At 39.8% G+C, this 20,976-nt stretch overlaps 1 protein-coding gene across 1 annotated transcript in view; it reads right to left on the bottom strand.

The window, feature by feature from the left end:
• Positions 1–5,250: 5,250 nt before the first annotated feature.
• Positions 5,251–20,976, bottom strand: part of LOC138046636 (adhesion G-protein coupled receptor D1-like) — a 46,067-nt gene continuing 30,341 nt past the window's right edge. Inside the window, exons 9-12 of the mRNA XM_068893238.1 lie at positions 19,130–19,212; positions 18,930–19,050; positions 13,773–13,816; positions 5,251–5,627 (exon numbers count right to left, since the gene is read on the bottom strand). Coding sequence (XP_068749339.1) covers positions 5,549–5,627; positions 13,773–13,816; positions 18,930–19,050; positions 19,130–19,212 — 327 coding nt within the window. The 3' untranslated portion in view covers positions 5,251–5,548. The remainder of the gene's footprint in view (positions 5,628–13,772; positions 13,817–18,929; positions 19,051–19,129; positions 19,213–20,976) is intronic.

The following is a 20,976-nucleotide window of genomic DNA, read 5'->3' as shown; positions in this document are numbered from 1 at the left end:
GCACATTTGGATGAAGGGGCGTTTCCATTTCCGTTCTATTAATTTTCAGCGCTATATAATCCTGAAGTTTGAACTTCTCCTTTTTCTTCTTCCCTTTCTGGTGTATGATAACTGCAAAATGGTGTATGATAACTGTAAAAATAGCGCTGATAAGCAGTATTTAAGTCTAAGCACCCATTTCAAATAGTGCTCATAAACAGTATTTAAGTCTCAGGACCCATTTTTGAGCGGTTGGCTTTCAATAACCGTGATTTAGAGTTAGTCTGCAAGTGTCAGACTCTGCTCTCCTTCCATGTCTGGTTCATCCACTTTTTCAAATTATTAACCATTTCCCTGCTTTGTATTTGTGGGCATTTTTATTTCTTTTCTCCCAGAGATTCCGAAAACCACTTCATACAGCATTTTGCCAATTGTTCTGTGAATGGTTATGTTTTTTTACAAGCGGTTTCTCCAAGATGACGACACCAGTGGTTCGAAGACGAGTTCTTTCCTTTGATTAAACTACAAAGGTTATCTTTTGTAGTTCTATTTTCCCATGCCACCATCTTTTTTCCACAGTGGGAACGCTAGGTTTGCGGCGAAAATCGGTTTGTTATATCATGGCTAGAAATGATGCCTTGTTCCTGGTGTATTTTGCATAGCGACGTAAATAAACTTAATTAGCACAATATTTGACTATTTGTCCTTCAGAATCAAGATCCCAGCTCTTTCAAACAATTTTTGCTTCCGTTGCACTGGAGAATCAGAACGCCGGTTTTCATTCTTCTTCAGATAAATTTTGACACCCTTTAACTTGTTCACGATGTTCCATCGGCGGCGTTTTAGCTTTCTGGATGAGCTGAAATTTTTCTAAGTCTTATTTCATGTCATTTACGCATGTGCGAAATGGTGGTTGTCGTGAAGGCTTGGAAATAGCTTAAACTCATTGGTAGAAAAAAACATCTAAACGATTTTAGTTGCTGATTCGATGGCTTAGCGGTTCATACAAAGGAGAAAGAATCTCGGATGTCCAGTGGTGCGAGGGTTCGAATCCGTGGAGCGGTATGGAATGATGGTAGTAAGTAAGGACCGTAAGGGGGGATGTAAGAGAGAGACAGTAAGTGGAGGAAGGACGGAAGGTAAGGAAAAGGTGGAGGAAGCCGTTTTCTAAAAATCCAGGCCCCATTTTTATAAATTACATCCCCAAAGAAGGAGAAAACCCTTTTTTAGACAATTCATAATAACCTAGGTTGAAAAAAATTGACCTAGGTTGAAAAAAATCAACCTAGGTTGAACCTGAATTTTATTTCAACCTGTAACACATACATCTTCCGCTGTAGTGGGAGTCTCATAGTCTTTATCTTGTCGTTGATTGGCACTGGTTCTTCATCAAGCATTTCTGTTATCTCCTTTCTAACTGCAAAGCCCACTCCTGCTTATCTCCTTTCTTGAGTTGATCTCCCACTCCAAAAGAAGATGTACCCATGGTCTTCCAAGCTGTCATATCCAGACAATCTTGTTTCACTAAGTGCAGCTATGTCCACGTTGTACCTGTTCATTTCCAGGGCCACCAGCGCAGTCTGTCTTTCTGGGCGCTGTGATATTGTTCTGTCCAACAGAGTGCGTACATTCTATTCTGCTACGCACAAGGTTGCTGTTTTCCTCTTCTTTTGTCTTCCCGCTCCTAGCTCACAGATCAGAACAGACCAGGTTAACCCGAGCGACGAACGAGCCGGTATGAGTTGTTTTCTGATTGACCATTTCATGAACTGCTTGCAAATCATTTGAGTACTTCTAGCTTTTGCTGGACTAGCAGCACATTCTTGGCAGATAAAGGTACTATCAGTGGCAAGGACAGGCCAAGACAAACTGACTCCAGTATCTGTTGCAGTGACTGACCAGATGATAGGTTTGTTTATCTCTGCTCTTTGTGAGGTGCATGTCACAATGCACTGACTGGCACAGTCCATCACAGACTATGTGACAGATTTATCTGCCAGGATGTCCAATCTCACCCAGTGTAAATGGGAGTGGTCCACCACAGACCTGTGACAGATATTGTTTTTAGTATAGCGCGCGGAAATCGAGCAGTCAGTTCAAAAAAAGGGCAGGCAAATGGCCATTCACATCTGGAATAATTGTAACATGGGTAGGGTTGTGTGAGAATGTGTAAGGCAGATCAACAGGTGGGCACGTGATCTCATCGCTCTTGACCAGTAACTTGCAGAATTACAATTAAATTTCAGCTTAAAGGTTAGCCTTGATTAATTTTTATTTACTGGTCTAAGTCGCTAAGAAGTCACATGAGAATGTAAATTTCTTCGTGTAGCTCTGTAGGTCTTATGACTTCTCAGTCATTTTGTCGTGTTGCTGCTGCCAGACCCATAGATCGTCCTCGCGCTCTTTCCATATACAGCTAGACATATATCTGCGTGAACTTGTGCTTGCCTAGTGTCTTGGCAAGTAGGGCGACCTCCCACAAAGGTCGCGGGCCGACCTTTTCCGAAAACGCTCGACAATTTTTTGGGTGGGTCTATCCGCGCGAACGATGTATGCCGTTCGTAACGCTAACCAAAATTAGCGAGCACTTCATTACCTCCAATCATCGCTAATCTTTGGTTAACAATTGCCATAACCAATGCGTTGTGTGGTAGTCATCCTTGGAATGCGCTAATCTCAACCCTGTACATATAACTTCCGGTTACGATCCTTCGCTTCTAAAAAGAGCTCGTCCGTTCCAAAAATAAGCAGTACGTTCGGGTAATTGTCTCGTATTGTCTTAAAATCTCTTACTACTTACTACTACTTGGCAAAGAACGCTCATAGCACAAGGATGACCCTAGCTGTGCGGCTAAGTTCCTCTACTTTGTATGAAGTCAGCCACTCGAGGCGCAATCTTAGATCAACGATTGCTGCTTGCTTTTCCTGCCATAAAACTAAGAGGATTACGGTGGTAGGGCACTTGCCATAGCTTCTCTTACCCTATGGAATTCACCACCTAAGGAAATGCGTGATATGGACAGACTGGATGCGTGTAGGCGCCATCTTAAGACATTTTACTCAGGTTGGCGTTTGTTAGGCGCCATCTTAAGACATATTTTCTTAGGACGGCATTTGTTATTTTGCCGCGATTTGCTGGGCTTAGAGATGGGGCTAAGGAGCCTCTGGATTTCCTATGTCATCATTGCGCATTGGTATATGTTATTATTATAATAATATCATGGGTGACAAATTACTCCTTAATTTAGGCGCGAAATTTCAGCGTTAATTTATAATTTCACGTGTGAAATTACAAAATTGCCATGGTAACATCTCTTGTATCTCGATCAGAGCCAAGATGGCGTCTAGATTTAAGACAGTGACCATTGAAGAGGTTACGAAATTAAAAGAGGCGGCAGAAAACTTAAATACGTGAAAGAGCACAATTAACTGGGTGAAAGTTTTTGAGAAGTGGTGTGACGAAAATAGCCTTGAGAAAAACCTGGAGATGATTCTTCCCGAGCAGTTGGATAAAGTAATCGAGCGATTTTACAATTACGGTTGTGAGCGTAATTTGTCACCCACGACATTAAAAGGTAATCAAATGGTTTTCTCGTGAAATTAGGAAATAATTTCACTTGGGTTTTGTCAAAATTTTGATAATTTCCCTCGCCTAAAGGCTCGGGAAATTTTCAGAATTCTGACAAAGCGCGGGTGAAATTATTTCCTAATTTCACTCGTCGCCATTTGATTACACATACTAACATGGGTGGCAAATTACTCCTTATTTTGGCGCGAAATTTCAGCGTTAATTTATAATTTCACATGTGAAATTACATTGTTGCCATGTCAACTTTTAGTGCTAAAATGGCGTCCAGGTTTGAAAATTAACGAGTAATTTGTCACCCATGTTATTAATAGCTAATCAAATGGTATACCCGTGAAATTAGGAAATAATTTCACTTGCGTTTTCTCCAAAATCAAATTATTATTACTGTATCTTCAATTATGACTTGTACAGTTTCTTTTTCAAATGTATGTACTGGATATTTTTAATTCATTTCAGAATAACTTAAAATAAAAGTCAATACTACATTGCAGGGCGGGTTACAGTACAGTATGGATAACACGCACAGTAAATTTACCGTACAATTTAACGATTTTTTTTTATAATCAAGTAAACGAAGCACATTAGGAAATACGAGAACCCCAAAATGCACATTAAAATTAAATTATTATTATAAATTATTGTTCTAGATTAGGCCTAATTACTATTCAGCAGCGATATTCTATGGGATACGACTTTTTATTTCCTTATTTTCTCTGCTACCACAAGTCCTGGGACACAGTGTCATAAATAAACGATAATAGTAAATTCAAAGCAAATTACGAATCATGAACGATAATCGTTCATTTAGAGAAGAGATCATGTTGAACAGGGACGGCGGAGCGTATTTTGTATTTGGGAGGAGGGGGGAGGTATGGCTAACAAGCAAACGCAGGAGACGCTAACTTGTAGGCGGTTCTGGAGAAATTTCCGCCTGAAAATTTTGAAATCTTGAAGGTCGGAAGTACTACTAAAGTGACAGATGTTTTACTTTTTATTATTTTTTTTATGCAGTTAGAAAATCTGATTTGCACCGAATGAAAGCTCGCCTTTCAAGGAGTTAAAAGAGTGCATGGCCGCGCACTGAGATATGGTTTTTTTCAACATATCTTGTTTAAGCTCTTAAACAAAAATCTTGTTATTCTTCCATAAATTCAACATGCGTTTTAATGGGCTGGATATCAAACACGTTATCCAACCGAGGTTTGATTGGTTAAGGGAACAAAACATCTTGAGGGATTAGGGATCCCTCTGCGGGTGCTGCGCCATTCTAAAACATGTTTGTGACAGTTGGTTCCTCGTATAAGGGAATTTAAGATCTACGACGCTAATGTACGTTTTTAAACTCTTTCCTTGTTATCCTAGATCGCTAAACTTCTACGAACAATTCGAAGCATCCAGGAATTAAACTGAGATGACTCTAGGAAGTCGTGAGATCATAGCTGGTGCAATGGTAATTGCACAGGATCCCGTTACCCAAAGCTTCCATACGTATTGTACCCTTGAGTCAACCCTGTCCCGCGGGAATCTTTCTATTTTTAGAACAACTATATTTTGACTTATGTGACTGAGAACATACGTGAAGTGGCTTACATACATCACATACGTATGTGACGTAATAAATGGCTGACTATTGGTCTGTTATGATTGGCTATTGTGAAAACACCCACTAAAGCCCCCCTTGGAGGTGTTTTTGTAAAAATAAAAAGATACGGGAAAGGGTTGACTTAGAGTGTTAATATGGAAGATGGAGGCTCCGGGTAATGGGCCCCTGTCGGGCAAAAATAACCTACTCACTACTCGCAAAGAGTAGAGCATGAAGTTCCTGGTGTTGCGGCCTGTCCTATGTGGTGTATCATGGTAGGGAGGGTAAATTCTCGCTGATATAAGCTAAATCAAGCTACTCTAAAACCCAAAGGTTAATTAAAGATATGATGACGATGACTCGCTTCCCGCCAATGTACCCCGGGTTCGATTCCCAGACTAGGTGTGATGTGTGCGTTGATTGAGTTTGTTGCTGTTTTGTGGCTTTCTTTCCTCCGTCGATGTAGACATCCGTGATCTATAATATCAGAAAAAAAAGTTATCGTTAATGTTCCTCACGCAGCTTTTTCGTAGGAAGTTAGGCAGGAAATCCTTGCGTGATACTGATAATGACGCAAGTGCATGCGACGAGACTGAATTATAAATACTCTTGTTTTTCGACCATTTAACTTGATCAAAAACAATAATTGAAAGCAAACTGCGGTGATAAACATTATAACGCATTTTAACTTGACGTTTCGTATGGTATAACATACATCATCATGTACGGGAAACAGCCTTGTTGAATTGCACTGTGAACGCATTGGGAGACTCATTTTCATCATTGTGTGCACGGAGCAAGAACTCAAATTATAAGAAAACAATATACCTGGAGCTGAGCTTCCTAAACCACAGGCAACCCAAGCTAGGTATGCTATTTATAGACTTTGTATGGGAAAATTAACTTTGAACCTATAAATGCTAAAATAGGCTGTAAATGTGGAAATAAACTTCACTTACTTCTACGTACAGTTGTCCTCGTCTTTTCTGTGCACTCGGAGGGCAAACTGTGTCCATTTTAGACGGGTTTGTGGCTTTCGAAGTTTTACGATGGCGTTAGTTGTCATTTCCCCTCATAAAGAGAAGAAAGACTGGTAACTCGCGGCGATCTCATCCCACAAATTGCTCTCGTATCATAAAGCAACGGTCCGAATCGCCACAAAAACACCACAGCCTTAAGGCCAGATAAATTTCCTATCGCATCAGCTCAACTCCGGGACCACACAGCGATTTTTGGCGGATAAAATTCAAATAATGTGGAACTTTCTATAATCTTCCCATGCGTTCAGCTAGATGTGTGGCTACGGCCGTTATAGCTTGATGGCCAACCTCATTTCCAGGGTCTTCTCGGCTTTCACTATGGCGGCGGGTCTTGAGAAGAACCTGGCACACAGTGAACTAAAAAGATCGCTGATTGGTGCTTTTCTCACGTGAACTCTAATTGGTTTAATGTCGAAAGAAAGATGGTGGCTAGTGAGGAGAGCCAGAAGAAGAACAGAATTCGTGTTTAAATCATCTTCAAAATTGTAGCTGTTCCGTAAGAAGCAGCCACAAATTAACAAGCATAACAGTCAAAAATAATTCGCCGTTTTTTCACGTTGCACGGTGATGTACATCAGGCCTCGATTCCAATCAAAGCTACGTTGGCTTTTCACGACCTCTGGCATAGCGATCGCTCTATATATAGAAGGATATAATGGTGTTTGAAAGACGTAACGGTAATTAAGTGATTTTATTTCGTACTTACCTTTACGTTTTGGTTCATTTTGGCGCCTCACAATTGTAATTCCCTGACGCGAGTATTGTTACTGTTGTTCAACGTTTTCACCATGTCAGATTGTGTTACAAATTATAAAATTGTTCAACGGGGTTCATAGACTATTGATGTGGTTGATTTAGCAGTTGTATGTAACGCTGTTTACTCGTGTGACAGCTGCAATGAAGGCGGGTCTGTTAAATACAGGTCACATTCCACAGGTCAAGACTAGAAGTTGCTGCTCCAATAATCAAAAACTAAGCCAAAAGTTTCCCCGAGACCTGAAACAACATTTTTGTTGAGTGATTAACGCTAGCAGACACTTTTGGTGTTTTTTATTTGTCTCCAGCACGGTGACATGTACACTCACCTGTGGAATGTGGCCTGTGTTTTATTTTAATAGACCTGCAGCTGTAGTAATCCATACTCTTTCCCATCCCTTCCACACTCTTCAGCTAGTGGTGCACGGAGAGATCTAGCTCGGTCGGTTTTCATCATTGCCTTTTACTTTAATTTCATTAATAAAAAATATTAATCTCCTCATCCCAAACAAAGTGCATGTCAACTTGTAATTTTCCAAGACGGTTATTTAAGATTGTGAAGTCTTAAAAACAAGTATTATTCTTGAAAATAATTGTAAGGCCTTTCATTAAAGTCTTATTGACCTATCAATTCGCTAACGACTTCCATTTTTGCTTCTTCTGATTTAAAAACATAAATATTTATATTAAACAGTATTCTTTAATTTTGTACACGACTTTTTTAGCATCACACTCCTTGACCTGTGACTTTTCTTGTACTCCAATAACTTTTATTCGTTTTCAAAACATGCTTTGAAAATATTCTCTAGCATTGCTCAAGTTGTGGCATTTATGATTACTGTCTGAAGATGTGGTACATCGAGTGATTTGGGGGAAGATTGCAGACTGGACAGGGGGATTGGGAAATAAAATTGAAGGTGACAAAGCACAGAAAATTTGCGACTTCACCAGCAACAAGAAAGTATTTCACAAAAAGAAATAGTGTTTTGTTTCTGGAATGGTAAGGGCAGGAGAAAAGATAAAATACTGTGGTGTGGGTCACTTGGTCGGTCATATATATTTCGCTTCGTCTATTGAAACTCTCAACAAAGAAGGACAAAAAGGTGGACGCAAACTCTCTGAATGGTTAGAAGCCTGTCAAGGAATATTAACCATTAAAGAGAAGAACATATGATCCTTGTCTACAAATACCTAATTTTCCTGCAAATGCCACAGCATAAAATTTCAAATTCCGTTTTCTGTGAATCTTCCACTACTTGTGTTACATGTGAACCTAGGAAGTTACCAGTACTAGCTTTAAAATAACTGGTTCCTTGAAAACCCAATTTACTACTACAACCCACCAGTGCGAAGATTGTTTACATTACTTATTATCACGAAGAGAGATAGCTTTGGATTTTTCAACAATATATCCCCTTAATGTAACCCAAAATCCTTCAGATAATGAAAACTTCATATTTATGACCCATTTCCTTCACTTTCGTGTTTGTCAGCATTATAATTTGCTATACTTCAGGTTCACATGTTGTACGTTTGTTTTTTTGTTTCAGAGATGTTTAGATGTTCAATTACAAACTCTGTTTTGAATGGCCACTCTACGTCATGTGTAAATAGTTCACCCTGAATTCTAAATAGATACAATTCGTTTCTGAGTAAATGAAACGAAACAAAAATGTAGTTTAAGGAATGGAGGCAAATAAAACAAACCGTGCCATTATCACTGCCTCCAAAACAGCAGATTAAAAGCCAGTTTGATAAAACAGCAAAGATCCATCTCTAACCCTGGGCTCATTCGACTAGAACTGCTAAAGATGATGAGATGCTAGATAAAACCACGATACAACAATCAAATGGTTTCACTGTGAAAATGAAGTACCACAGCTGTGTGGTATAATAAAATAATACTTCCTTTTAGGGATATAGCTTTGGGTCAATGTATACTGGGGAAAGTCGTTGTCAGAAGGCTCATATACACCGATAAGAAATCAGATAATCATTCAAGTGTATGAAAAATTAATGATAATTAGGTTTAATTGATTGAAAATAAACATGCAATGTAAACTATACATTACGGAAGACAGCGAGCACACCTCCGTGACTAAATAGCTAGAACCGGCAGGGCTTTCATTAAACCTTAGCTGACTGGATTTTACGGTAATCAAATGTCTGTGATGTTACGGGTAAAACTATGTGCAATGGCTGTTTCCAAATTGTTTAAAAATCACAGCCCCGAGAAATAATAGCCGTCTATAAAATGACATTGGTTTAAAATAACATGAAATAAAAAGAAAAGCAAGATTTCTCTGTCATCTACCGCATTCTCGTTGCTCGTGCATTCATCCATCCGTATTTGTGGTTTCTTACATCAAATTTTACAGCTTTGGGTTCCCCCTTCGTACTCCATTTTGTTCGTTTGCAGTTGTCGTACCCAGATTTCTCTCACCTTATTCCTTGCCACCATTTTGAAAAAAATTGGACAAATCTTGATCACGTGCTCTGCTGTGTGCCAGGGTCTTCTCAAGACCCGCCGCCATATTGAAGGCCGAGAAGACCCTGGGAACGAGGTTGTTTGATGGCGATCGTATACATTCTGCACTCTCATTGGCCAAGTGTTTCAAATTGTCCAATGAGAAGGCATAATATAATACGATCGCCACCAAGCTATAACGGCCGTACCTTGCATACGGCGAGAGCTACTGAAATTTAAACTGAAAAATCAGTGAGAATTCAGCAAGCGGGAAAACTGTGCTATCCGAAGTCACGCCAATTTGTTACATTCTGATTGGTTAGATCGGTGGACATTCGCTCAGCCTTCTCTTGTGACTCTCTTGACCGTCGCTTTTTATGTGAACATAACGCATTTTTCTGACAATCAATTTGCCAATCCGCGTTATCCAGTTTATGGATTGGGTTAGCACACACGTGATCAAAAATCAGGATCGATTTTGAATTTTATTCTGTAGAAGAAGAAGACGTTGCTGAGTAAACATTTTTACGACGAAATCCCTTGGTTTGTTCAGCACTTTGATGTTCGATGACTGATCCACTCTAACGAGTGTTGGGTAGATCACATTTGGTCGTCTGACCTTATGAAGTTCTTTCAGCTCTTGGTTATGTCCATCATGATCGAACTTTAGGTGAAGCGCTATGCTCCTCTATGCAAATTTCAATGGCTTGTGATGAGCTTGCCTGCTGCCGAAATTTTTGTTGTATTTGAGCATGGGCAAGATTGGTCTTATTGGGTTGGAGCTTAATAGTGAGGGGAACAATTTTTCGTTCATCTGCTGTGCCAAACAACGAACAATCCTGTTGGGTGTTCCACGTGCTTGGCGAGTCTTGCACGACCATCGTCTATCAGATCTGGAATGAAGTTTTCTTTCAATGATTACAACTTGCGATCGTTCTGCAAACATCCACGTAGTATGCAGCACTTTTTTTAGTGACTCTAAGATCCTGTTTTGCTGTTTCAAAGGGAGTCGTGCATTCTTGACCAGTTTGTTCTTCAGTTTTTGTATTTTTGCGCTTGTTCCTGGTGGCACAAAGTAACTTTGATGATTTGAAAGGACTTCCTTAATTGAAATGGCAATTTTTTATTAAGGAACCAAAACGTGAATGGTACACAAAAATAGGAGAAACTGTTGGTTGAATAGACAATATTTGTAGACATAATTATGTACCCAGCTTAAGTACTAAGATCAACAAGTTGTTTGGCTCCACAAGTTCCAGTTTCAAATTCACCCGGGTACTGGTACACAACCATAGTGTTCTTTGGAAATTGAATAGCTCCTTGAACACTTGGTTGCTTGAGAAGAAACTTGATGTGTTTGTTCTCTTCATTGGTGAATGCAGCCACTAACTGTACATAATTTGTGGATAAACTCCAGACCATCTCACTTCTTTCAACTTATTCTTAAATTTGTTCTTTGCAGGGCATCAACAATGGTGTCCCTTGTAGAGTGTTAGGTTAAAGGGTTTGTTGAAGTTATTTCCATTTCACAGGGCACTGTAGCTGCCAGATTCACTTTCAAACTTATCATGGAAACGTAAATCAATACCAGTGAGTAGACACTGAAAAGTCAGTCCCTTGAATTGTTGATGGAAAATTAATTTAAATGCATATTGAAACATCAGTTGAGGAATTTTCTTTCTTTCCATTCCCACTATGTGAACCTAACATACATTGCTGCAGTTTGTTTACTGCTTGGTCATTCAATGTCTTGATCACATCAAATTATTTAATTTTTAGGTATTGTGTCAGGCCTCCATACTGACGCTATCTTTATCCAAAAACTTAACTGTTTGCTTTTTGGAGCCCTTTTGTGGCATATTTAATTAAATAGGCAGGAAATTGTGGCAAATAGTTCTGCATAGTTTTAAGGAATATTGCAGCCAAATCTAATTGAATCTGAGACTAAAATATGCTGTTTGACATTTTGTGAATTAAAGAGTATTAATATTGTTTGTGCTTGTCTTAAATCGCTTAAGGTTGGCACTCAAAAGTGTTCCTTCAATAATCTTATTCTGTAAAGATTACTTTGGGAGAATTGGATTAAGGCCAGTTTTTTCTTCTAGCTTCTTTCCCCAGTGCCCTGTGAGAATGGAGTTGATTTGGTTTTGCCCAAATTTATGTTGAAAGATGAAACAATGCCTAAACCAGTCACAAGGAATACTTCATGGTGCTTTTTTACAAACATTGGCTTGAGGGTGGTTGTAGGCATCTGGGCATTGTTTCGCATACTTAAGTGTTATTATAAAAATTTTATTTCTCTAAGGGAGTCTTCTTTTTGTGTCGGTCATTCAAAAATTGTTGGAATTGCTTGTTTGAGCTGTTGGATGAAAGGGGCAGAACATTTGATTTAAATATTTGCTTGTGTTTTCTTGTTTGCCAGATTACTTTCAAACTTGTTCCCAGCTTTTTGATCTCTAAAATTAAATTGGTTTTCTTCCCTTGTTCCCTAAAATATTTTGATATTGTTCCCCTGTTCCCCAGTTAAAATTAGCCATGTTCTCTTCTTCCCTAAAACCTCTGGGAGTGCCTCTTTGATGTTGATTCTCTTATTGGCCTAATAGTAATTCACTGTAAAATTGCAAGACTCAGCATGTTCTTATTTGGGAGTGAGGGAAACGTTTTGAAAAAATTTTAGCACTGTACAAGAAACACAATTTCGACTGCCCCTTCTTGCTATTTTCGGGCATGAATTGGCTAATGTTTGCATCTTTCTGGCGACCTGCGGGAGGGCAAGCTCTAGAAGCTCTTCGTAGTGAGCCTTTCCCTGAAAAACTCTCCAAGTCTGGCTTTCCGGTGTTAGGAGCCGAGGTTTTTGTGCAAAATTAATCAGCGGCTTCCTTGCAGCTTAATAATAAAGGGTGTTCCTTCGTGCAATGGTCAGTAAGAGTTTTTTAGTGCTTATACAAGCTTTCGCTATTTGAAAATGTATGTTTACACTAAACACATGTCAGCTTGACAATTTTTCTTCCCCGATACTCCATTTAGAATTCACGTGAGCGCTGTTAATAAAGGGCCATAAAACCATTTAAGACATTTTGTGGCAATTTTTTTGTCAACAAACTTGGGTTGTCGGCGAGCAGAATTCCAAGGTAAGCTGTTGAGCTTTGGTTGTTATTTGTGCTCTTTCGAACTATTTTAAGACGAATTCAGGGTGGTATTTTCGAATCAAGTGTATTTAAGAACACGGCAAAAGCGTATTGATAATGTATTTAGTTGTGTTAACTTCGCGAATAAAGACTTCGGTCGCGTCCTTTCAACGGGGTAGATCGACAACAAAATCATTTACGCACAACCAAAATGCACTGTTTCTGGTGAAAGGGCAAATGATTGACAGGATAGCACAGTTTTGACTGCCGCGCGCACTGCGGGCGCGGGTTCCGTATGCAAGGTAGCCACACATCTAGCTGAACGCATGGGAAGATTATAGAAAGTTGCACATTATTTGGAATTTATCCGCCAAAAATCGCTGTGTGGTCCCGGAGTTGAGCTGATGTGATAGGAAATCTATCTGGCCTTAAGGCTGTGGCGATTCGGACCGTTGCTTTGTGATACGAGAGCAATTTGTGGAATGAGCTTGCCGCGAGTCACCAGCCTTTCTTCTATTTATGAGGGGAAATGACAACTAAAAAAAAAAATTGAAAGCCACAAACCAGTCTATAACGGGTACAAGTTTGTCCTCCGTTTGCACAGAAAAGACGAGGACAACTGTACGTAGGGGTAAGTGAAGTTTATTTCTACATTTACAGCTTATTTTAGCATTTATAAGCTCAAAGTTAATTTTCCCATATAAAGGCTATAAATCGTATACCGAGCTTGGGCTGCCTGTGCCTAAACCACCAGAATATTGTACAATGATGGCTCGCTTGCCAAGGTGCAAAATTGTCCCGAAAAACGAAAAGATTTGATCAAAAGGTCAGTGAGTTTGAGGTACATACGACGTTTACTTACTAAATTAAAGAGATAGTTAATTGTTATCGTACAAGAGTATACGAAAGTCTTTTTGCTTTGCAGATCAAACTGGCTGTTCCCCAAAACACTCCTACAAAGCAATCCAAAAAGACTCTCGACCCTGTCTCCCGCGCAACCTCAAAGTGGCCAATTAATTGTCCCGCCATATATACTGACTGCTAGGATCTAAATTGTGCCATGGAAATAGAGCATTTTCGCGATTGTGCTAGAAGAGACGTTACATGTTATCTCCGGGGAATGAAATGAAGAGTCACTTCGAAATATTTGGCAAAGCATTGGAATTACAGTATTTTTGTATAATTTACTGAAAATTATAATTAAAACAAACCTTAAGTAACTCTGTCTTACCTCTTTATTTTTGGCCAGCAATGAAGAGCAAAAATGAGGAACCCCTTTGGGAAAGAATGAAAGAATTACACTAGGAATTACTACAGGATCAGGTTGAATTGTCATCAAATAATTCTATCAAAGCACTTTCTCAGTCGAATTTTGACGTCATGGTGGCCATGTTAGTGGAAAGAACAATAATGATAAAGTCTTCTGGGAATTTGACCCAATTACTATGCTCTAATTATTGTAGTTTTTCTCTTGTTTTGGCACCAACATGGTCATCTTTTCATGTGAATGCGATCAAAGAATAAAGTGCAACGCAACTGCACGGTCACGAGGTTTGAATACACACTTACAATACATACTTAATTGACCTCTTCCCAGAGGGGTTTTTCAGGTCTCTTAGCAAGGGGCAGCCGAAAATTCCGTGAAAACATTTCCTCGCCCAACTCGCTTAATGTTAAGCGAGTTGGCAAATTTCTATAGAATTTTCATTAAATTTAAGCCACCAAACCAGGTAGCTTAAGCGAGTTAGCAATTACTTTCGGCCAATGAGGAATCACTTGCGGTTATTCAAATCGGAAATACAACAGGCGTATTATTTTTTATTGGCACGTGCTCTTTCCTCATTTAACGCGAAAATACGTATCATTTTTAAGTCGTTTAACGAAGTCTGCAAACAAACCATTTTTCAGGAATGCTAAGCGAGACAAAGGCTGTCGTGAAAACACAGATATTGAAACATAATATACGAAACGACTGAACAGAACCACAACAAAAACTGTTAAGAGCCCCAATTGGCTGGAGGCAAGATAGTTGGCTATTTACAAGTGCAGCTGAGAAGTTGAACCAGAGACTACCATAAACAAATTCAACCAGTGGCCAGAACGGGTCTTGAACTCGGGATCCCCGGATCTCAAGACAAGCGCCCTAACCACTGGGCCGAATCCCGTTCAAGGCTGGATTTTCCGCGCTTCCTTTTAATTGCTCAACTAACTACTATTATAGAAGTGATCCTCGCACTTAATGGACAATTTAAGCCATCGCGCAGAATGTGTGGACAACATTAAATATAAAAAAAGTGTAATACCAGTGCAAATTACACGTCAAAATTCTGGATTATGGTTGGCTAATAAACAATAGGGTTTGGTCACAACCAATCAAATCTTTTGTTTTCACATCATGCGAGCGCCCTGGATGGCGCAATTTATTGCGCAATTATTCCCTGTTCGCGTGATACGTGTGCGTTTCTTCTTCTTAAGTGGATTCCCTAATAATGCACTGCGCATCCTGTTCTGCGCATAACACAGCGCAGGACACGTTCGTATTCAGGCATGGCTAAAAGGTTTTATGGTCAATTTTCACGGGTCAGTTCTGTTTTCTTTGTCTCACAAGTCTCAACGGATATTTCTAAACAAAACAAAGTTTGAATTTAACCATAAAGACTCGTAGTCATGTGTGAATATTGGCATATTGCTGGTTTTCACTCACGTGATCAACAGCCATGTTTTTCAACCGTGAAACAAAAGAGAACTTTTGCATAATAATATAATTGAATTCCCGAAGGATTTGGTCAGGGCTCCAACAAGGCCACCGTTTCTTTGTTTAGTGGCTCCAACATGGCGGCCGTGACGTCATGTGAAAACCGAGAATCAAACGTGGCAAAAACATTTCAAAATGGCGACCTTTTGTGCGGGAAAGTTCGCCAGAAAGAAGAATGGCCGTTTTCACAGCACAGCAGTAAAGAGAAAAACAAGAACCCTTTTAGACTGTCGCAAAACAAAAAGGAGAGTGATAGCCTTGATGATGCTAAAGTGTCATTTTAGTCCGAGAGTGAAAGTGAAACCGCGCTGTCGGGGAGACGTGTTGTTGAAGGGTCGAGCTTGGTTTGCTTTCTGTTTTCTCCTAAACGGGGTTAGTGACCTATCTTTTGTTTGGGATAATTTTATTCTCTTATTCCTCCTGTTTGTGCTGTGAAAACATTTTCAAAAATTCACGTCAGAAAAAAAAAATTACAGGGAAAAAAGTATTCGTAGCCATCACTCGTGGACACAAAATTGTCTCCTCGAGATCATGCACCAGAGGAATATTTGTAGTCAGTGCCTTTTCAAGACGTGTTTGCCATAAAAGAAACATTAAATTATTCCTTTCAAACAATTCAATACACGTGAATTACGTCAAAGCTGTGCTTCTTGTTTCTGCAAAACGTTGCGTGAACCGATGGAACAAATGTGTCTTTGATATAGGAAGTCGTACTGATTAAATGAGTAACTTGAGCAGGTTATGTCTCCCAAACGAGCTCGGTGACCTATTTTTTTTAATTGCACATTTCGAGTCACCATAATGTAGGGAGCAATCGAGAAAGGTTTAAAGAAAATCTTACGACAAGTTCTATTATTACGGAATCACCTTAACCATCTCGAATTTTTTCATGTCTATTTTTAATAAGTAATCACATGATTTTTCTCGTGCAATTTGGAATAAATAAGCACTTGTAAATTTTTCAAAGTCTACAAATTGCACTCACCCTACGGTCTTGTGCAATTTTGGTCACCTTTGAAAAAATTTATTAGTGCTTATTTATTCCAAAATTGCACTCGAAATCATGTGATAACCTATACATATTCATGATCACCGAGGCGACAAATTTGAATACGATCCCGCTGTGAATAGGCCAGAATAAGAGAAGAAGGGGCCCAAATTGGCCGAGTCGTGCTTGTAAAACTCGCTTGTCTGATTTCCAGAAGTGGTAATCCTAACTTTCACGCGGGGCTTTTTGAAGAGCAAGGTTGTATCTACACATTTAACTTATACAAGAGAATTTAAGAAAGCAGGAACCCATGACCCGGAGCCTACAACTCTACTGTGTTCGTGTAACAGCGTTTTCACAGACCGATTTATTTTTAGATTGAATTTCCCGCGAATGAGACTCCCACAGGAGCCCGATGACCAATTACAAGAAATTAAGCTGACATCATAGGGTCACCGAACCGGAACTGCCTTTGTTTTTTTGACCTCATTCGCGGGAAGGGCTAGTCTAAAAATAAACCTACTTGTGAAAACGCCGTTTCACAGACGCTGAGTGGAAATTGTACGCTCCAGATGGGCTCCTGAAGAAAGTGTAAACACTGTTATTTTAAACTTGAAAATGGTGAAAAAATTAGGTATTTTAGTATACCCTTCGAGTAGTTGGTTTCTCCTACGCTTCCCGAGAGAGAAACCACTGCGAGCGACCGTTAATTTCTTTGAGTGAGCCGCCGTCCAGCGCTAAGGACGAATAAATTAAATTTGCACCGGTAAAACGAGTTAGTAAACTTGTTTTGGCACTTGCGCGTGCGTTCAGCTACGTAACTGCTGCGTTTGGGTGAGCCTGCTGTGCAGAGATTTCCCGCGAAATAAGACGAAGTGATGTCAAATACATCACGTGGGATGTGACGTACTTTGCACATGCTCGATGGAAAATCAAACGGTTGCTCGCAGTGGTTTCTCTCTCGGGAAGCGTAGGAGAAACAAACTGCTCGCAGTGTAATTTGAGTATAAAGACCGTTTTTAAGAGCGATTTTCTAAATCTTGTCACGGCCTTCCACATTTTCACGCGCGGTAAATGGAAGATGTACCTTTTCTTGAGCAGAATCCGTTTTAATTCAAAGAATTGGTGAACGAGAACCACTGTTCTTTTCGGTTTCAAAACTACTAATGAAACATACTTTTGAAAAGTGGCGCATCTCAAGGGAGCGAGCTATTTAAGCAATAGAGGACATTTTCCGTGTTTCCATAGCCTCATCTAAACTCAAGGGGGAGTTGGGAGAATTTGAGACAGTTATGCAAAACCGAGACGCAGTCCAGGTTTTGCAACAGTGTCGAGAATTCTCCCAACTTCTCCCAGTGTTCAGATGAGGCTATGGAAGCACGGAAAAAAGTCCTCTATTGCTTTTATAAGATATTTCTCAAAGATAATTCGACAAATGAAGGTAACTAATGAAGGAAGATTCTTGATCGAAACTGATTTTCTTACTCATATTTCCTACCAGCCAATCAAAACGCTCGTCTGACGACATATAACCAATCAAAATTCGTGTGATGTCACAGCCCTGTTTCCACACTCTCATCTAAACACAGCTATTGACCAATGAGAGTGCACGCACTATCCTAATTATTTTATAATGTTTTCTGGCCATCGCTGCATAACAATTCCTGTCAATCAAACCAGTGGATCGTGAAATGGTCACGAATAACCGCGAATTTTAAACTGATCGTTAAGTGTTTTCTGGTTCATTCCACGTGCCGACCAAAATAGTGCAATGAAGAAGGAAAAAGAAAATATCAGCGATCGGGAGCTCTTTTCAGAGCTCTTAGAAAACCCGACCCGTCCATTATAAGTTCATATGGTTCCTCCGTCTGTTGACAATGATTGCCCGATATTCCACCTTCAACTAAATTCAGGAGCAGTTTGGAGATGGCCCTCTTTTAAACGCCAGCTTGTAACGCGAGCGAAGAAGTGCGATCCTAGAAACAATAGCATAAACGAAGACTTGCGAGGCCTTTGTTTCTCAGCTGCTCCTCCAAAAGTTAATGAGCTGAGCTGTATTTCATTACGGGCGCGCGTACGGGTGTATTCTGTAAGTGCGCGTAATCTCAGACCAATAAGAGTCATTCTGGTCATCCTTCTCCTCTAATTTTGCAGATCTATAATTTTGACTGTGCCGCAAGTTTATATGCCGAGAATAATAGGCATTCTGCGAGATGCGATTGTCACTTTAAAAATTCTGCTGTCTCCAACGGGATTCGAGCCCATGACTTTTGCGATGCCGGCGAAATGCTCTAACAACTGAGCTATGAAGCCTTACAATTAGGAGCAGGTCAATCTGTTGGGACCAGCTGTTCCCGTGACAGGACGTCTCCCCACTGTGTGGCTTCATCGCTGGGTTGGTAGAGTATTGCATCGGCATCGCAGAAGTCATGAGTTCGAATTCCGTTGAATTTTTTAGGTGTCTATAAGAAATAATTTCTTAAATTGTTCAAATAAGTGCGAGGATCACTTCTATCTTTCGTCCATAAATCGCAATTCAAATATACATTTCTTTCATTTATCCGCGATTATCTTTCCAACTTTCATTTCATTCTATTCTTCTAAATATCAAGAGTCAACACCTAGTATGTAATTATAAGTCATACCTGAATGGAGTTCAGAATGACATTAACGTACAGGAACGCAGTGTGTACTGGTGTCAAGAGACCAAATAACCACGTGATACCCAACAGGGGCATCAACACCAAGCACGCTCTGATCCCCAATCTGCAATAGAATATGTGTTTACATAAACTTGCACTGGAGCCTTCCAAAAGACAGAAGCTTAAGATGTTAACTGTCGCACCTGGCTTGTTCGATCTGCTTGTGCGATGTATGTTGCATTGATGCCATTTCCTTTATCACTCGCACGACAATTACCGTGTTCGCCTAAAACAATAGAGTAACAATCAACTTAGCGAACATTTGTCAAAGGAAAAGACAGGAGATGAAGAAGGCCGAACTCAGTCGAAGGCAACCCAAGGGCTCCTTTTACTTACGTGGCAGGGGTGTGCGCCACTCCAATCTCGTTTAAGGTGAACTGATGAACTGATTTTAAACGCAACATTGTTGTTAAATTTGTGTCGTGTAACATAAAGCAGAGGGTGATTCTTAATGTAACTTGTTGTTGCCCGAATGTTGTTGGAGTTAGTACGTGTAACACCCCCGCCGTTGACTTTTAACGCGACATCATCCCAGAATGCACCACGGAGAAGCGGAATAAATCACATCGACAGTCACTTCAACTGTGTCCGCCACATTTCTTGCTCGGGATTTACCGAGCAGAAGTCTGGGCTCAAATAAGCAAATCATCTCGTGTAATACACCGTTGCCGCAACATTAAAAATTGTCTCGTGAAGGATGGATTAAGAATTGGCAATACTGGTATTAATTTTACCGATTAAAAAATGGGTTGAAAGCTGAGTGAACCTTGGAAGCCAAGGGCTGGGATTCGAACCCGGAACGCTGGGATACGGGATATCCACTACATTACGCATGACAAAGGACAAATTGAGAAACAATCCAAACGAGATGGTGGGACGAGCTAAAAGAGAAATCAAACTGACCCCTTTGAAGGCACTTGGTTCGAGAAGTACCTTGTGTCAAAGAAATGTTTATTTACAATAACAGATCATAAAGTTATGTTTATTTACAATAACAGATCATAAAGTTATTGTTGGCATTATACATTTCGTTTCGGGTTTTATCAGACTGAATGGCTACACCCGAGCGTGCAGAAGTTTAAACAATTAAACGTCCTTCTTGTGAAATGTTAGCCAGCAAATTATTAGTAACGATTACAAACCGAAAAATATTAAACATTCGCTAAAAAAACCATACACGGACGTCGCGAGGGCGCATAGCTATCGCTCGTGTCACTCCTTCTGTGCAGTGACTTTTAAGGTGGCTCAAAACAGTTTCCAACACATTCCAAGACTTAGATTTTGATGTGTCATTACAGCCACTCTTCATCAGTTGATGCTACAATCATGGTATCAAAAAGCTGCCCAATCACTGGTGAACACGTTGGTATTATTTTTGTGACAATAGGTTACCATAGCAATACTATGACCTACTAAAAACACCCTTAATTTCAGCCACCTAAAATTTTCGAAAAATTAAGACGGCTCTGAACCCCATGTACAGAATTTTTTTAAACTTTGCCAAAAGTTACATCTTATCCTGCTAATCAAAATTCTGTTATAAGAAAAAAATTCACCCTGCCGTTTTTTAAATATAAGCGCTTAAAGCTGAAATTAAGGGTGTTTTTAGCAGGTCATAGTATTGCTATGGTAACCTATTGTGTCACAAAAATAATACCAACGTGTTCGCTAGTGATGGGGCAGTATTTTGATATCATAATTGTAGCATCAATAGATAAAGAGTAGTAATTATGACCCATCAAAAATCTACGTCTTGGAAAGTGCTGGAAACTGCTTTGAGCCACCTTAAGGCCCACCTTCAACCGACCGGCTTTTCGACCGTTTGTTTTTGTTATGGAAATTCGCATTACTTGTCGTAACGATCTGATAGGATGAATTCAGCTACAAAAATTGTTCCACGGCACGCAATGCCTGTAAGGTGAACGTGGTTCCTTAGCTACCGAACGTTTTGATGTAACCTCTTTTCCAAGGAGATAGATAAAAGACACCG

The sequence above is a fragment of the Montipora capricornis genome, chromosome 4 (genome assembly GCF_036669925.1).
Source record: "Montipora capricornis isolate CH-2021 chromosome 4, ASM3666992v2, whole genome shotgun sequence".
NCBI lineage: Eukaryota > Metazoa > Cnidaria > Anthozoa > Scleractinia > Acroporidae > Montipora > Montipora capricornis.
This window is presented reverse-complemented; position numbering and strand designations above follow the sequence as displayed.